Source organism: Astatotilapia calliptera, unplaced genomic scaffold, assembly GCF_900246225.1.
Source record: "Astatotilapia calliptera unplaced genomic scaffold, fAstCal1.2 U_scaffold_1, whole genome shotgun sequence".
Classification (NCBI taxonomy): domain Eukaryota; kingdom Metazoa; phylum Chordata; class Actinopteri; order Cichliformes; family Cichlidae; genus Astatotilapia; species Astatotilapia calliptera.
This window is the reverse complement of record NW_020535618.1, coordinates 2,083,148-2,101,827: the sequence shown is the minus strand read 5'-3', so window position 1 is coordinate 2,101,827 and position 18,680 is coordinate 2,083,148. Positions and strand designations below refer to the sequence as shown.

The following is an 18,680-nucleotide window of genomic DNA, read 5'->3' as shown; positions in this document are numbered from 1 at the left end:
GCTTCCTGAAACAATAAAACACACGTGTACTTTGATCAACCACACTTAATCTTCCTGGATCATCACAACAGAATAATGTTGTCTGTGTTGAATTTATTAAATTATATTAAATACCCAAACAATATTTTAATCTAACATGTCTCCAGGTTGTTGGGGGTTTTTTTTTTTTTTTTTTCTTTTTTACTGTTACCTATTTTTAATATTGGGAAGCCAATTTGAAAACACAGTTTTGCAGCAGACAATCCAACCTGTGCTAAAAGAGCTTAAAAAATAACACAAACATCTTTCAGTCTAAAAAAGTAATTTCTCAGGTTTTGGGACTCCGGTGCAACACAGTGACAGTCATTATGTACTAGTGGAGAAAAAAATGGAACAGTGGTGAATGTTCACAGACGTGTTCGGCCTACAAAAACTAACCCAAGAGCGCATTAATGACTCATCCAGGAGGTCTGTAACAGGGCGGCCCTTAGCGGCAGGAAACACAGTGAGATGTAGTGATGGCCCGCTTGAAGCTGAAGCTCCGGTGCGTGTGTCAAAAAAATCAACACACTGCTTCAGAAGCACTGTGTCGAAGCTTGATTCGTTTGGCCAGAGTCACGTGATCAGTGACGTCCGAGCTTCATTTAGAACCTAACTGCTTTGGTATCTGATTCAATGGTTTATAAGGAAGCGAATCATTCGTGGGATTTGTGGAGTGTTTTGATGGTGACAGATAGTGAACCACTGATCATTCTACTGAGAGATTTGGAGCCAGCGAGGAATAGAGGAGGTTCTGTTGTGTGGGAGAATTTTGAGTTGATTTTTGTCAATCGGGTGGGTTTTCCAGCTTTGTGTTCTGGCCGTTTGCTTTGGTTTTGTGCGTGTTTATTATATCTGAAAACGGGAAAAAGGTAAAATGTCAAACATCTGCTTCCATAATATAAATATCATTAAACAAGGAGAGTTTACTGGTCAAAACTATTTATTAAACAAATAAAACATTTTCTTAACCACCAAAAAATACACGTTCAAAGCAACACAACGGAGGCCCAATATCAGACAGGATTCCACTCTGTAGAGTGAGCAATCATAATGAAGCGGTTGGTTTTATTTTGTGGATTCAAGCTGGTCTTCATATTTTTGGCCACCAGATGTCACCAGAGAGGACTGTGTTGAAAAGCTTCGAGTAATGAACCGTTTTTCAATACAAGCTTCAGTGCTTCAGAAAGCTTCATTTGGCCATCTCACTGAGATGGACCAAGGCAAGCGTAGTGGAAGCAAAAAAGCATTTATTTCCTATACAGCTCTCCTTACAACAATTAATTTGTCGAGCTTCTTCACAGCACAAAAATCCATCCTCTAATGACAACTGGCAGCCTTAAATATGTTCAGCTGTCACAGACTTAACCATTATTCCACTCACAGGTAATTCTTAAATCCCAACCTTCCACCACAGTATATGAAAGAAATCTCCGTCCCGGGTTTCTCCGTGGATCGGGTTTCCTCCAAGGCATGAGCACCGATAAGCAGAGTTTTGTCCTTTCCTTATAAGATTCCTAATTATTCAAAGTAACACTCAGGTATGCCGTTCAGCAGGTTAGTTACAGCGCCGGGAGTAGCTTGGGAGAACAAAATGACACAGAAACTGCTTCAGGTTGCTCTTCCAAAATCAACTCAAAGGTTTATTCATCAGACAACAGTATATATAGAGGAAAAAGGTTCGTGTGTCAGCAGATTCTCAGTTCAAACCGGTACAGACCAAATAAGGGAACGTCTTCCTGCCTTGTGAGCAGAGAAGTATCCTTTGTGTAGTTTATCAGTTCAGCTACAAATTATGATCATCCCAGCAAAATACACTCCTAGACATAGAATACAGAGTTCTTTCATTAGTGAATTCTGAAACAAACCACCTGGCTTTTAACGAGCCTTTTCTAAAGGATAAAGAAGGGAGGATGGGAGTAAGGAAGTGGTCTCGTCTCTGTGGTATTTTCGACCTTGGGGTACCAGCCTGTGAGTCTTACACATCAATTCTTGGGTCAGAGAGAAAGAGAAAAACAACTAGTAAATGGGCCTTATTGAGTAACAGTTTTCCTGTATAATATCACAATAAAACAATATCCTGTAAATGCTACCATGGTATCAAAATATCACAACAGTATACAATATATCAATAAGAATAAATAAATACATAAATACATTTTCACATTTACATATTAATAAATATTTCACACTTTAATGTTACACCAAACCCAATATTATAAAAACCCAGAAACCCAAGCACAAAAAGATTCACCACACTCTCTTTACCAATGGTCTCTCCCAGAACCTTTAAATGGTGTCTGGACCCCCAGGGAAACATTTGCCCAAACACCTTGAAGAGGACACAGGCAAGAAAGGTGAGTAATCATCATCTTACACTTATTTGCACCACTTTTATCCCTAGATTTCACACACACATGCATTAGTTTTCCTTACTGGTAAACCTTAATCACAATCTCAATCACCATTCTTCTCTCCTGACAGACAACCACCACATTCCTTGACGAGGAGCAGCTGTGCAGGATCTGAAACAAGGCCACCAACTGATTTTAAAATTCCCAATAAATAGTCAATAAATATTTAAACTTCTTGTGTGCAAATCCATGCTTAAAGTGCAATGCTAAATAAAGTTCTTGATAAGGTGCTTTTAATAAAGTGAAAGGTGTGCTCTAAAGTGCTATACATATAATATAAATAAACGCAGTAAGGGAGTCCTCTTCCTTACAAGGTCACAATAACCGACAACAACATGTAAAGAACTGCAGGCCTTTATGATGATCAGCAAGACTCTTAGGAAAATGTTCTGTGGACTAACAAAAGATGAACTTTTGAGGTTTGTTCTGGGGCTGCTTTGCTGCTTCAGGCCCTGGAGGACTTTCCAGTCAGCAATGTGATGATTTTATTTTTTAATGTCTGTACTGAATAATGCTGCTCTAATTGCTTAAAGTGAAACATATTGTCTCTATGTGGATATTAAGAAACTGAAACATTGCTCCACGTGTTACATTTTACTTTCTTTGCTGCAAATACGTCTTTAACTCTGGAAAGTACCTTTGCCTCAGGTTTGATAACTGAAGGGTTCATCTTAAAATCTGTGCATTATAATTAAAACTGGGATCATTCATTCTGAATCATTGTCAGACTCTACAAGTCATCCAACCATCCTTTTTGAAATTAACATTATATTGAGCAGAGTTAAATTTCGAGCTGTTATTAGAACTTTTTACTAGCTTTATGATCGCAATGTTGCGAGTGGCTGAAGCAACACAGTAACCACAACAATAAGGATGTTACCTTTAATTTCACCTGTAAAGTCTTCTGCATATTAAAAGTGAGTGACTGTATCTGTAGGACCTGATGTAACGACACGTGGGGGAGTGTTTATAAACAAACATCAGAAGTCTTGTTAAAATATTTGTAAATATTTGTAAGTTGCTATCAAAGGTGCTGGCAAACAGGCTGAAGATGGTGATGGATCAAATGTTACATCCAGGGCAAACTTACCGTGTGCCGTGTCGACAATGTGTCATTAGTTAGAGGTGTTTTGGAAGTCTCCAGTTCACTGGGTTATGATACTGATCTGATTTCTCTGGACCAAGAAAAAGCTTTTGGCTGAGTTGCTCTGGTTTAATCGCTAAGATTATGGTTTTGTACGAGGAAATTGAAAGTGTACTGAAAATAAATGGTCGTTTGTGTAAACCTTTTAAAGTAACTAGAGGCATTAGGCTGGGCTGTCCACTGTCAGGTATGTTATATGCTCTGTCTATCAAACCAGTGTTGCACAATGTGAGGTCATCCATTACTGGGTTGGTTTTATCTGATGTCAATATGTCTTTTAGTTTGTCTGCGTATGCTGATGATATTATTGTATTTGTTAGGAGTCACCAAGATGTGAATAAGTTGGGAATAATTGTTGGGAACTTTTGCAGATTTTTAGCTGCACAGGTGAATCGGGCTAAGAGTGAGGCTCTGGCGGTGGGTGATTGGCTTACTGGGCTCCCACGACTTCCAGGTGAGCTGAAGTGGTAAAGGGGAGGGTTGAAGTATCTGGGTGTGTACGTGGGAGATGAGGATACAGAATGTAAGAACTGGGAAGGGGTGGTGGAGAAAGTTGGGGGAAAATTGGAAAAGTGGAGGTGGCTGTTGCCCCAAATGTCATATAGAGGGAGAGTGTTAATTATAAATAACTTGGCCACTTCTGTTTTATGGCATCTATTAGCTTGTATAGAACCCCCTCCTGGTGTGATGCATGATCTTCAAGTTTTGTTGGTTTATTTCTTTTGGGACAATCGACACTGGGTACTCCAGGCAGTACTTTTTTTTTGCCCAAGAGGAAGGTGGACAAGGATTGGTTCACCTAGAGAGCAGAACTTTGTGTCTTTCTGTGATTTGAGATCATCATCAAAGTTTCACATTCATTTCCAGCTGAACATTGAACATTTAAAAAGTGCTCTTTTGTGCGTATAACATGTAAAAATTATAAAATAAAAATGTGATGATCTCAAATCACAGAAAGAAAAACACACAAAGTGTGATTTATTTATTTATATAGAAGAAAGGGTTAACAAGCTTAAGTTGAAGTGAGCAGTAAATAAAAGGGTTAAACACACAGTATCGCTCTCTAACTGCTCCTCTTCCTGGAGTGAAGCACAGCCTGATAACCCTCCCTCTTCTTCCTGCTCTTAAACACAGCACCTCCTCTCTGTCCACGTGTTTCCTCGTTCCCTCCCCCTCAGATCTGCAGTTTGAAGATGGGTGTAACCAACATGTGGTGACATGTAAGAGCTGACAGGCTCCATTCACTGCAGAAACATGTTGTTGAGATCAGAGCTCAGACTAGTTTCAGTTATAAGGAAGAGAAACTCACACAGTCACTGACACTGAGAGGAGAAATGGCGCAGAAAGGAGTTCAGCTGGACCGAGAAACCTTCTCTTGTTCCATCTGTTTGGATCTACTAAAGGATCCGGTGACTACAGCCTGTGGACACAGCTACTGCAGGAACTGTATTAAAAGTTTCTGGGATGAAGAGGACAGGAAGGGAATCCACAGCTGCCCTCAGTGCAGGAAGACTTTCACACCGAGGCCTGTCCTGGAGAAAAACACCATGTTAGCAGCTTTAGTGGAGCAGCTGAAGAAGACTGGACTCCAAGCTGCTCCAGCTGATCACTGCTATGCTGGACCTGAAGATGTGGCCTGTGATGTCTGCACTGGGAGGAAGCTGAAAGCCATCAAGTCCTGTTTAGTCTGTCTGGCCTCTTACTGTGAGAAACACCTCCAACCTCACTATGAATCTCAAACTTTTAAAAAGCATACGCTGGTTAAAACTTCTGTGAAGCTCCAGGACAACATCTGCTCTCGTCATGATGAGGTGATGAAGATTTTCTGTCGTACTGATCAGCAGAGTATCTGTTATCTCTGCACAATGGATGAACATAAAGGCCATGAAACAGTCCCAGCTGCAGCAGAAAGGACTGAGAAGCAGAAGGAGCTCGAGGTGAGACGACTAAACATCCAGCAGAGAATCCAGGAGCGAGAGAAAGATGTGAAGCTCCTTCAACAGGAGGTGGAGGCCATCAATGGCTCTGCTGATAAAGCAGTGGAGGACAGTGAGAAGATGTTCACTGAGCTGATCCGTCTCCTCCAGAAAAGAAGCTCTGATGTGAAGCAGCAGGTCAGATCCCAGCAGGAAACTGAAGTGAGTCGAGTCAAAGAGCTTCAGGACAAGCTGGAGCAGGAGATCGCTGAGCTGAAGAGGAAAGACGGCGAGCTGGAGCAGCTCTCACACACAGAGGATCACAACCAGTTTCTACACAACTACCCCTCACTGTCAGCACTCAGTGAGTCTACACACTCATCCAGCATCAATATTCGTCCTCTGAGCTACTTTGAGGATGTGACAGCAGCTGTGTCAGAGACCAGAGATAAACTACAGGACATCCTGAGAGAGGAATGGACAAACATCTCACTGACAGTCACTGAAGAGGATGTTTTACTGTCACCACCAGAGCCAAAGACCAGAGCTGGATTCTTAAAATATTCACATGAAATCACACTGGATCCAAACACAGCACACAGACGTCTGTTATTATCTGAGGGGAACAGAAAAGTAACATTTATGAAACAACAACAGTCTTATTCTGATCATCCAGACAGATTCACTGTATGGTATCAGGTCCTGAGTAGAGAGAGTCTGACTGGACGTTGTTACTGGGAGGTGGAGTGGAGAGGGAGAGGAGTTCGTGTTGCAGTCGCATACAAGAATATCAGCAGAGCAGGGAGGGGCGATGAATGTGGATTTGGATTCAATGACAAATCTTGGGCATTACGTTGTGTCACAAACAGTTATATATTTCTGCACAACAATGTCCAAACTGACCTCTCAGGTGCTCGGTCCTCCAGAGTAGGAGTGTACCTGGATCACAGAGCAGGTATTCTGTCTTTCTACAGCGTCTCTGAAACCATGACTCTCCTCCACAGAGTCCAGACCACATTCACTCAGCCGCTCTATGCTGGAGTTCATCTTTGTGGAGTTGGAGTCACTGCAGAGTTGATTAAAGTCAAATAGAGAAGACAGGTTCATGTTGATCCCTGACCATTATATGTACTTGTGTAGTTTCTAAATGAGGCTTTACATTTTAGAAGCTGAGAAGTTCAGTGGTCCATTGATGTGTGAAAATAATATTGCACTGATTCAAACTGTACTTACATTTATATACCTTACATCAATATAAATCTGAATTTGTTCTTATGGCTGATAATCATGTGAGTTTAAATGATACTACTCTTCATATTCAGCATGTTTGAAATCTGTCATCAGTCTGGTTAGTGCTTTTATTCTGTAGTTGCTGTAGTGGGTTGTCAAATGCAACAATATATTGGAGCTGCAGTGATTCATCAGTTAGTCAATGATTAGAGAATTTATTGTTTTATCATTATTTTAGTCACATTTAAAGCTGGTTCCAGTTTCTGAAATGTGAAGATTGTTGGTTTTCTTGATCATATATGACTGTAAACTTAATGTCTTTGAGGTTTGAACTTTTAAAATGTAACAAAACATTGAATCCTCAAGGTTTTTGATATTAGATTATCATTATTGTATGTAAAGTGATGACATTTAATGTCCTTTTTCGTATGAAAATCTATTCACATTTGATCATTTATACATGTAAATATCAAAACTAAATGATACAGGCCTGAGCTGTGTCTGGCAGGCAGAGCGTCTCCACAAATCTGAAGCTTCTGATTTGGAGAAAATGAGCTGAGGGAGACACCTGGTGGACAAACACAGACATGACAGGAAGAAAGACTAAAGTGCAGAGTGGAGACAAACAGCTAGAAATATTTGTCATGCTTCAGAAAAAAGAGTTGGAATTTTTTTTTTATATGAATGTTGAATATGTTGTATTGGAATTGATTTTTACTGATGGATGATTCGTTGTAAAAAGTTTATTTCTGTGTTATTATGATTAAAAGTTAAAACAAATATATTGTACACTTTTTGAGTGACAGAGGCAGAAATGTCTCTGTCCTGCATGTAAATTTGTCCTGTAAAGTTGTTGAAATAATAAAAAATATAAAATACAACTCAGTGTTGCCTGTTAAGCTAGAGAGGTCTTTGTTGGGAAGATACTTACACAATTCATAAACCAGCAAGAAGACATTTTCCCAGAAACAGAGTTTTGATTAGTGGACTCGACAAACAGTTTGAGGCTGATTTGGCTGATATGGGTGAATATTGTGCAGATAATGATAATGTAAGATATTACTGCCATGTATGGATTTTCTAAGTATGCATGGGTCAGGTGTCTTCAAACCAAGGCAGCAGCATCTGTTGTAGCTGCTTTTAAGGATGTTCTGAGTGAGAAACTTCAAACAGATGAAGGCGAGGAGTTTGGTATAATATCACACATTTCTCAGCATAAAGCTTTTACTGTTTAACCTCAAAGCGGTTTGATTTGAAGCCTGCAGTGACAAAATAATAACTCACCCTTAAAGGTGTTAAACCTAAATTGACGAGTCTGTTTTGAAAATGTAAGGAGTAGAAAGTAAAACGTCAGAAAAATAAGTACTCAAGTAAAACGCTACTGCAAATTCTACTTAAGTACAGTAAAGAAATATTTGTACGCTACTTCCTTCCTTCTTCTCAAGGCCCTGATGCTGATTGCCACACTGTGTTTATGTGCTAAAAGAGAAACCGTTTCCTGCCTTGTTACTAAAACTGATTCTGAAGCACAACTTCACTAACTCAGAGGGTAGAGCAACCATTGCAGTTTGTCTCAAAACAACTGTAATCTCCAGATTTTGACTTTTTTTTCTAAAGTGAATTACGATTTGAGTCTCAAAACTGCAACTTTATTTTCAATGTGACCCATAATATTTTTTTTTAATGTGGCCCTAATACAACAATGTGCAACAACAATTAACTCGAGAAGCTTTATAAGGTAAAGACCCTACAATAATGCAAAGAATACAGAAAAAACCTAAGAGTCACATGACCCATTATGAGCAAGCACTTTGGTGACAGTGGCGAGGAAAAACTCCCTTTTAACAGAAAGAAACCTCCAGCAGAACCAGGTTTACCAAGGGGTGGGAAGTTTTAAGCCTGATCTTAAAGCTAGAGAGGGGCTCTAACTCCTGAATCCAAGCTGGAAGCTGGTTCCACAGAAGAGGGGCCTGAAAACTGAAGGCTCTCCCTCCCATTCTACTTTTAAACACTCTGGGAACAACAAGTAGGCCTGTAGTGCGAGAGTGAAGGGCACAAATGGGGTGATATGGTACTACAAGGTCATAATAACACCGGGCCTGATTATTTAAGACCTTGTATGTGAGGAGCAGGAGTTTGGATTCAATTCTCAGATTCAAAACTCAGAAAATCTTCACTCTGAGACTGTGAGCTTGGAGTTAGGGAGCTCAGAGCATGCAGACCCAGATGACTTTTTGGCCCAGTCTGGCCACATGGAGACGGAGGTTCTCCCCAGGGCTTCCCCAGAGGCCGAACTGGAGGCCTCAGTTGCCTCTGGACCCCTGGAATTTGTTGAGCCAGCTGTAACATTATCATCCTCTCCACCCTTCATGATAGCCATATCACCCTCAACTCAGTCAGCTGCCCAACTTGCAGTTCAGCTGTCATCTGTTCCACCATCCACATCCACTACTCTGCCACCACATCCACCGCCTGCTGCTGTCGTGTCACCGTCATCACTGCCAGATGAGGAGCTCAGCGAGCCGGAGCAGGAGGAGCTCCGCGAATGGGAGGAGCCCGCGCAGCAAGCTGAGGAGCTCTGTGAGCCGGAGCCGGAGCTCGGCGAGCGGGAGGAGCGCGCACCGTCGGCAGAGAAGCTCGGTGAGCGGGAGGAGCGCGCACCATCCAGAGAGGAGCACGGCGAGCGGGAGGAGCGCGCACCGTCGGTAGAGGAGCTTGGCGAGCAGGAGGAGCATGCTAAGCGGGCAGTGGAGGTCACCAAGCCGGAGGAGCCTGTGTTGGCCTCGGATGAAGATCCCACCAGATGGACCCAGCTTTTCGGAGATGTTCAGGAGGGAGGTGACAGACAAGGTAAATCGTCTGTGTGACCTGTGACTGGAAGCGCACGCGGAGGGTTTACGTCGCGCTGCGGAGAAGCGGTTGCAGGAAACACTGACTTGTTTTCCCTGGGTGTTAGACAATCTTTTTCCGATTGTGGGATCGTTGTGTGAGACTCCACGTTAGTGTCGATTAATGTCAAGTCCAGTGAGTGCATGCCTGTGGTAGTCGAGTGTCCTGACAAGTTGCCTCTTTGTTGTTTTCTCCAGGAAGGAGCAAGGAAGACAAGAGCAGCGAGGACGGGGTGCGGGGACACACAGGAGCAGAAGAGCACGAAGCACGGATTTGTGGGTGAAGACACGACACGGAAGTCAAGGGCATCTGTCTGAAAATGCTACATCGCCTCGTTCTCAAGTTAACATGTTCACAATGTTGGGTGTCCATTCAGCCGACACACTGGAATTATGACATCACCCCATCAGCCTTCATGGTGAGGTGGAAATCTGATTTAAGTCTGTCATTGGTCGATATTTATTCCAGACTGGAGGACGAGTTACAGGAAGTCAGAGTTGTGATATTTTAAATGTTCATGTGATGTAAAAACTTCTTGACACAAAATTCAGTTGAATTTAATTTAAATTCTTTTATATTAATTTTGTTTACATATTCAAAATATATTATATATAGTTTGGTATTAACAAATATATTTCCATGATATTTCCAGATCTTTCATATTGAGTTGTTGTCACAGCTGTGTGCAGTGCAGAGATACAGCACACAAGAGGCAGATCTGAACAGTGAAAGACAAACTTACAGAGTTACTCAGAAATAAACACACGGACACATCCGAGTGATGACAAATTCAGACAACAGAACAAAAGTAAACATTTTAAAAAGAGAAAAAAATAGAACAAAGCACATTTATATACAACGACAAGAACAGGAGTATTTCTACACTGGACTCTGATCGAGGGTTAGACACAGGAAATGTCAGGGCCCTGAGTCTGTAGACTCAGTGGTTTTTGTTTTGATTATGATTTTCTTATGTTTCGGGGTCATTCTTGTTTTCTTGTTCTTTGGTTTTGGTTTCAGGATTATAGTTAAAGCTCTCTTTGTGCCTGCCCTGGTCCCACGTCTCTGGGTTCCCTGTGTTGTCATAGTGTTATGTCTGTGCTTATGCATGTATGTCGTACTTGCTGTTTTACTTTGAAGGTCCGTGTCTGATGTCAGTGTGTTCATTTTATGTTTCCCCTGTCACGTCAGCTCTTATTTCTCCCAGCTATGTTGCCCTCCTGTCTCCCATTCCCTGATTGTCCCTCTGAGTATATAAGCCCTGTGTTTTCTCCTGCTTGTTCATCTGTGTTAAATCCTTCAGTCTGTCTGTGTTTCTGCCATATGTCGGTTTCCACTCAGTTTTGTATGGTTTCTCACTTTAGGTTTGTCTTAGTTTCACTGTATGCCCTTCTCCGTTCCTCCTGTACCCTATTTACCTCACACACAAAAAACACTCACTCTCCACATCTACATCAGTGCCTGCGTTTGGGTCCTTACCTCACCTCCACAGGGCCTGCCTCACCAGCTGTGACAGGAAATTGATTAGCTGCAGGTTTAGAGCAGCTCTATCCTGGGAAAAACTTTGGATTGGGAACATAAACCTGACCGAGGTCTTGTAGTCTTTGTGAGAGGAACAGTTCACTGATGAGCTGACACTGGAAAATCTAAGGAAACAAAATCCAGTTTCTCCCATAAAACACACATTAATAACACAGAATCTGCAGCTTTGGTGATTAGTTGTATTCTGAATGTCACAAACTGATGAATCTTTATGTGAGTCAGAGTTCTTCTCACTGACGTTTCTGCTGCTTTGATGTTGCATTAAAACGAGACACGAGTGTAAATATCAGTCCAACTAGTTTTCTTACTTTACTTTTTTAGCACACATGACAAATAAAAAGTAGAGAAACCATTTTACTGTCAACAAAAGTGATAAAAAAAGTGATAAAAAAGTGATTAAAAAAAGTTTATGAAACATGAAGCTCTATCCTGTTAATGCTGTTTTGTGTTTTACCTCAAATTCAATTCATCCTGTTTTTATTTTAACACCTCAGGATATTTATAGTTCAGATGAGTTGAAGGATTTCAATATAAATATATCAATATTGGACTGAAGCCCTGAATTCAATTCTTTTCTCTCGAGTTTGTTGTTGTTTTTCTCCCTCTGTTGGCTCTAAGGTCCAACTTCTGAAAAAGTCTTCATCAATATCTCCCTTGTTCTGCGGGATGGAGACCTCCTCTGTTTAAAATTGAAGACAATTAAAAGATTCACTGAGTTATACTGAACACAAGTTTAAGAAACTTTTAAATCGTGACAGAGCAAACGATAAGGTGATACAAATTGTAAAAATTTGTTTTGATAATTTTAAATTTACAACACTTAAAACCAAAATATTTTTTTTCTGACAGACTTACGTGTTCTTTGCAATTCTGATAAAACATCAATCCCCATAAGACCAGAGAGATACAGATGAATACAGCCACGACGATAATTAGCCCGCCTGACAAAGAAAGGTACAAAAACAGTAAAAACACAGTTCTGTGTTAATGATGTAAATTTGCACATTTAAAAGACAGGAAGTGGAATTAACCATTAAACAACTAATATTACTCTGGGAGGTGAACACCAGACTTTATTTACATGTTTCTGATGCACACAGAATTTAATTTATCTCCACTTACAGTCTGGTGACCTCCAGCTTACATCGGGCCTTTTGCCCGATGTAAGGATTTTACTTTGTTGTTTTCGAGATTTTCAAAGATGACCTAAGATGAAAACTGTTTGTATTGTTAGCCTGATGTTTCATTACCTCCCTACCATTACCTTTCATTAAGCCAACACTACACAGACTCAGTTTCACTTCTATAGAACGAGCCTAGTCTTGGACTCTCTTTAGTCTGAGACTAAAAGGAATCCATTTCTAGAAAACTGGATGGGAGTGTTTTCTGTTCTCGTAAATTAATACAGTTCTCTGATTTGGCCCATATCTCCTGACTGTACTGTATATAAACAATATAATGAATGACATTTAGGTTTTTGTAAACTGTAAACACTTTCTTTTTTACCTTTGGTCTCGTCCTTCAGCTCTGGTGGTTGGAGACTTCCAGGTTGCTGAGTTGTTTCTGTCTTCCCAGGTCTTGATTCTGAAATAAAATAAAATAAAATAAAATAATATAAAACATATTTCTAAATATTTTGATTGAACTTAAAAACTGATGTAATATTCTGACAGTGAACTAAGCTGCCCTCAGCTCTGTACACAGTTTTATTTCTACCAAGTGGAAACTTACAAAACTGAAACAAGAAACCAACAATGAAGAACCAAAAAACAAACAAACTGTTGTGATGAGAGAAACAGTTTGTAGCTCTTCAGTGTTGGTTTCCTCACATGTCCTGATGAAGCTGCTCAGTAACAGTGTCACTGAGGTTGGACACTGTGGATTTCTGTGGTCGACTCAGACTCTGAGGCCTCCTTCAGGGATGTTACCTGGACCAGCAGCTCCGTGAAGAATTAGCCTCACGTGTGTGGAAGCCACAAAGACTCTTGTGTTAAAAAGTCCAACTTAAAGCAGAAATGATCATGTTTACAGTCTTCTACATCAACCAGTATTGGTCTCCATGGATAGTTTCATATCATCTCTGTGTAGACTTCCTATATGTCTGTTACTGTACTCAGCACTAATTAGCAGGTGTGTGTCTGTGTGATGCAGTTTATGGATGTAATTTTCTAACTACACAGTTTTTCTGGTAATTCTATTAAAAACGCTCCAAAAGGAAACATCAGCTCTAGAACAGTGAAGAAGATCCAGTTCATGGACTCAAATCAGTGAAAGTGGGGCTACAGCTGCTGGTGTCTGAAACTCCATCAATCAAACAGGATATTTATAAAGACACTGTTGTTATGAAAGTGGAAACTATCTAAAGAGAGCTTTTGTTTTTCATAATTCTCAGGATCCAGCCTTGATCCAGTTTAACAGCTCACAGTGATCACATGTGTATAAATGAATCATCTTACCAGAGACGGTGACTCTGCAGCTGTTGTAGCCGCGGCCATAACCTGTGTCCACCTCACACAGGTACAGACCCGAGTCCTCAGTCCTGAGTCTGGACAGCTGGAGTCTGATTCGTCCTTCTCTGAGGGCGTCTTTGTCACTCTGGACTCGTCCTGAAAACTTTTTGTCCTGATCCTCTGAGAACTCGACACCACCACGAAGATAATACAGAGTTATGTGTTTATGATCATTATTCATGTAACAGAGGATCTCCAGTGTTGAGATGGACGTGTCTGGTTTGGTGGTGAACGTCCACTCCAGTGTGATGTTGTGGTTCTCCTCTGCCTGATAGGAGCTCTGTGTCACATCCACTACAAATGATCCTGTTGAGGAGACAGAGAGGAGCAGACACACTCACAACTTTACACAACATCACAACTCCTTTCACAGTGAATCAGAGACAACGCTGACAAAAATCACTGCTTCGTTGGTTGATTTTTTCAAAATGATCAAACACAAATAATCACAAACTACAAAATCAACAACAACAATCTGATGAAGTTCTGCTGTGACAAACATGGAAACAATGATTTTTCCTCAGCATGAAGGAAATAATGAAACCATCAGAGAGCTGTGCTGCAGTACTTCATTATTAGTTACTTATTAAAACAAGATCAACTTAATAAAACAATTATTGTGTTTCATTGTTCTGAGATCAGTTTCTGCTGAAATGAAGGCGATCTCAGTACTGACCAAGATAACTGTGATGATGATTTTGTTTCCATGACTTTCATCATGAATCTGTTGATCAGACTTATTCAGTATCTCTGCAGTCAGCACAGTTAAGCAGCCACAGTTTGACCATCCACCAAAATCTAAAGTCAATTTAAACAGCTCACAGAAAACTTGATTCACTGAGAGGTTTTGAAATCATGAAGAAGAAACTGGATGGTTGTAATTTACATGTGAGCACTGAAAACATGTCACATTAGAAGGATTTCAGCCTGTAAACATCCACAGCAAACATCCACTCCCACTGAGATCTGCTCCATGATAAATGTGAGAGAAACTAAACACTGATGACATTTTAACGTTGTCCCTCCTGCAGATGGAGCTCAACATCAACTAATAACACAGATGTTACTGTAAATATTTATCAGCTCAGTTTGGAAACACAGAGACTCTGAAACAGTTTCGGGATTGTGCTGCTGGAGAAAGAAAGCAAAACTCTTCACTGTGGACATGAAAAATGGAAACTACTGTTTATGGTTTGATCAGGATTTTCACTTCTGCTGTTATGTGCATGCTGAGGGAGTTCACTGTTTCCTCTTACATGCATGACTGCTGAGGTCTTTAGTTAAAGGAAGTTAAAGTGTCTCTACTCGTTGCCACGGGAAACTTGCTATGCTTTTTTTAAACTAAAGAAATAAACGGTTTCTAAATTACATGTGAACATTAAAAACGTCACACTGGAAATATTTCAACAAATGAAACTGAATCAGTGTTTTAAACCTACTCATCAGTTAATTATAGTTATTTAACAAATAACCTTTAACAAAACCCAAGCTGAGAATAAAATTCCACAGAGAAACAGAGTGAAACCAGTCCATGATGACTGCTCAGATGATGGACGAGAACGAGCCCACAGTCTGAAGCCTGAAGTCAGTACACGTCTCCTCTTCACAATCAGCCTGCAGACAGTTAATCACTCCATGAAATCTCAACACACAGATGTAAACCTCAAATTTCTAGAAATATTTTTGAAAATAAAATTCAATGTCAGTGTTAAACAGAATTAAGTTTCTCCTAAAAGTGCAGAACTTGCCTGAGAAACATCAGGCAACAGTTTTCAGCTCCTTTTAGCTCCGTTTAAGTGATTTGCTGACAGCTGTCGTCACTGACACATCAAACAGCAAAGAAGAAATGTTCACAGTGAATTTAATTAATTTACCAACATGTGATTCAATCTAGTTGATCAGCTGTGATAGTCTATAATCTACACAGCTGCTAATGTGACTGAGAGTGATTCTAAATAAAAGCTGTTTACCTTGAAAGCAGAAGAGCGAGTTTAAGGACACGACACAGATCAGTACAAGAACATAATGACTGTAGGACGGAGCTTTGGCTCTGGTACCAACCTGCAGTTTGTTGTTGAACTGCTCCACCCACATTACTGCAACTGAGATTTTGGTGGTTTGAATGTGAGACTGAGTGGAGTCTACATTTCTTCAGTCCTGAGAAATGTGATAGTTTTACTTTAGTTTTCACTGCTTGTTAAGTTATCAGTTAAAGAGTTATGCTTGTTAGTTTGTGTTGATAAAAACAGATTCTTGGTGTGAATGTCTGAATATAAAACTTATTGATCTTAGACTTTGAATGATTCATCTTTGATAATGGTTTTTTTTTATTATTATTGTCTCTGAAAACCAGAACATGTTTGATTCAATTTAAAAAGTGTGTCAGTCTGCTGAGTCAGTGAAGCAGAAGTGGATTTTCTGACAAACATCATCCTCAAAAAACTGTAGTTAGACTGCAGTAATAATCTCCTCCTGCCTGCAGTGATGGTCAATGTTAGGCTGTCATCATGTCTGAATTTTAGGAAAATTCACTTATTTAAACCATACAAGCAAAAACCCAAAAACTGAAAAAACACAGAGAACAGAAACAGCACTGAGACTCAAGTCAGAGTTACACTTCCTGATGAGAAGTGACATTAAGCTGGTCACTGATGTCAGTGTAGCTGCAAACACATTTACATGAAGGAGGTGTAGCTGGCAGCATCTGACCAATCACAGACAAGAACATTAAAGTTGACAGCAGCGAGACAAAGAACATAAAACTGTAAAACTATAACAATATAAAGAGTTTACAAACACAACACAGACTGACAGTAACAGATTGAGAGGAAAAGCTCTGCACAGTCAGCAGGTTAGTAGTAAACATGCTGTATGACTGTGTGAGGGTCAGTGAGACTGGAAAAGAGTTCGTGTTCATCAGGAATGAAAACGTTACAGCAGCACATGTTTCATCTTGTTGATGTAGATGATCGAGGCCGCTGCTTTCTGTGTCATTTACTGAAACAATTTTAAAGTTAAATGTCATCACTCTTTATCTCTCTGCAGGACCTTCTTGCTTTGATGCACTTACTAACCACTGAGTCACTAGTATTATTAAATCTATTCCCCTTTTGTTTTTTTTGACACAGCAAATATGATTGCATTGGAGAAAAGCTGTATTTGACATAAAACAAAAGCTTTGGTGGAGGAAACTCCTCACAGGTGTTTTACTGCTGGTGAAAAATGCTGGACGTTTATGTCCTGTGCAAATTATAATTAAAGATAATATAGATAATAAATAAACAAAACTGCACAAAAACCTGCCAGTAGGCACACAGGTCAGTTATACTTGAGACAGATGTGGTTCAGTGTAAAATAAACATTTTGACAGCTGTTTAAAATACGAAATAAGTGAACCAATGAACTGATTGTACATGCACAATTCCGAGCTGTGGATTACCAGATGAGAAGGTCCAGAAAGATCACCAACTCATACATGCAGCTCATCTTCACACACTCAAACCAAGAGTGCATAAATAAGCACTGCGCACAGGTGGTCCCACCACCAAGGCACACAGTTGCCTCCACTTTTGGCCTTCAGCTTCTGAATAAAAGAAACACAAGTTGTTAAAGTAATTAAACTCCAAAGCAAATGCACCCTCTGTGGTTAACTGTACTGCAGAAACACACTGGTGATCTGCAGCTAGAAAAAGGGCCTCCTTCAGTCTTCAGTGGTGTCACACAAAAGAGAATCTACAAATCAAAACATTCAGAAAGCAAATGAACAAACAAAAAAAAAATTCCTTCAGTTTAGAGCAGACAGCTTCACTGAATCTAACTTAATAATTTAATACATTAACAGGCTTCCATATATTGCATGTAAGGCTCAACCGCTATTCTAAAACTTCCAACTTCCAGTGAGAAGGCCAAACAAAGCAAAAAGCACAAAGAAAAAGGCAAAAGTAAAATGAACACAAGGCAAAGAGGAATATTCTGTAAACGTAGCCCAGAGAAGCAGCGGCGGCCTCGCTATAAAGTTATCAGCTGCTCGCTCGGCCCCGACTTCCTGCAATGTATCATACAATTAGCATTTATAGCAAAAATACAATAATGGATGTAAGGCTAAGATCGTAACAAATCAAAGTTACATGCTGAACAAACAGCGTCACCAAATTTGCAAACACACTTGTTTACTACCAAGTAAAATAATAAAGGTACGGCACAAAATAAAAATATGAGGAGTCGATTGAAGGCTTCAGGGAAATAATCTGCACGTGATCTTTACAAAACATGAGTGGCACCAATCAACAAAAGTGTAGCCAATTCAGGCTGAGGCAGCAGCTACATGTAGGCAAGTCCTACCTGTGACAGCTGGGACGTCATGTGACTAATAATGTAATATGGAAATACAGTACTCATTGTGCGACATGAATATAAAATAAGACTGTAACAGAAGTAATGCTAATATCTCAACAAGTCAGAGTTACACTCTGATCAAACTGTGATGCCCAAGTCTAGAAAAAAGCAGCAAATAGGTTTCTGCAGCTCCAGCTGTAAACAAACCTAATACAGATCCATCCTGTATTATTCCTGAAGCTGTGGAGCCGAGTGAATTCTGCATCGTTAAGAAGATTTGTTTTAATGTTTATGAATGCAAACTCAAGACTGTCAAAATCAAATCTCTGTCACTGATCTCCAAACTTTAGATCCTGAAGACTCGACTCTAAAAAAGAGAGAAGAGTCATTTTCTCTGTATTTTTTTTTTAATTAGTTTGTCTGGTAATTTATTTTCCTCATGAGCAACAGATAAAAGGAGCATTTGATACAACATGACCTTCAGTTGGTAACGATAGTCCCATTAGAGTAAAGAGCATGAGGACAGGCTTGCTTAACTTGTGATTGACAGGGGACTGCTGTATCTGTTGATGGTGATGGACAAAACACTCATTCAAAACACTTTAAAAGGAAGTTGATCACTGTAGCTCAGGGGTGTCGAACTCGAGGCCTCGAGGGCTGTAGCTACTTTTAAAGTCTGTTT

At 40.1% G+C, this 18,680-nt stretch overlaps 1 protein-coding gene across 2 annotated transcripts; it reads left to right on the top strand.

Moving 5' to 3' along the window:
• Positions 1-4,642: 4,642 nt before the first annotated feature.
• Positions 4,643-7,532, top strand: LOC113017192 (tripartite motif-containing protein 16-like). Of its 2 annotated transcripts, XM_026160347.1 has the most exons (2): positions 4,775-6,533; positions 6,871-7,532. In XM_026160347.1, the coding sequence occupies exons 1-2, from the start codon at positions 4,911-4,913 to the stop codon at positions 6,907-6,909; spliced, it is 1,662 nt and encodes a 553-aa protein (XP_026016132.1). In that variant the 5' UTR covers positions 4,775-4,910; the 3' UTR covers positions 6,910-7,532. The 2 variants fall into 2 exon arrangements, with proteins under 2 accessions (XP_026016133.1, XP_026016132.1); XM_026160348.1 differs by having other exon boundaries at positions 4,643-7,532.
• The last annotated feature ends 11,148 nt before the right edge of the window (positions 7,533-18,680 follow it).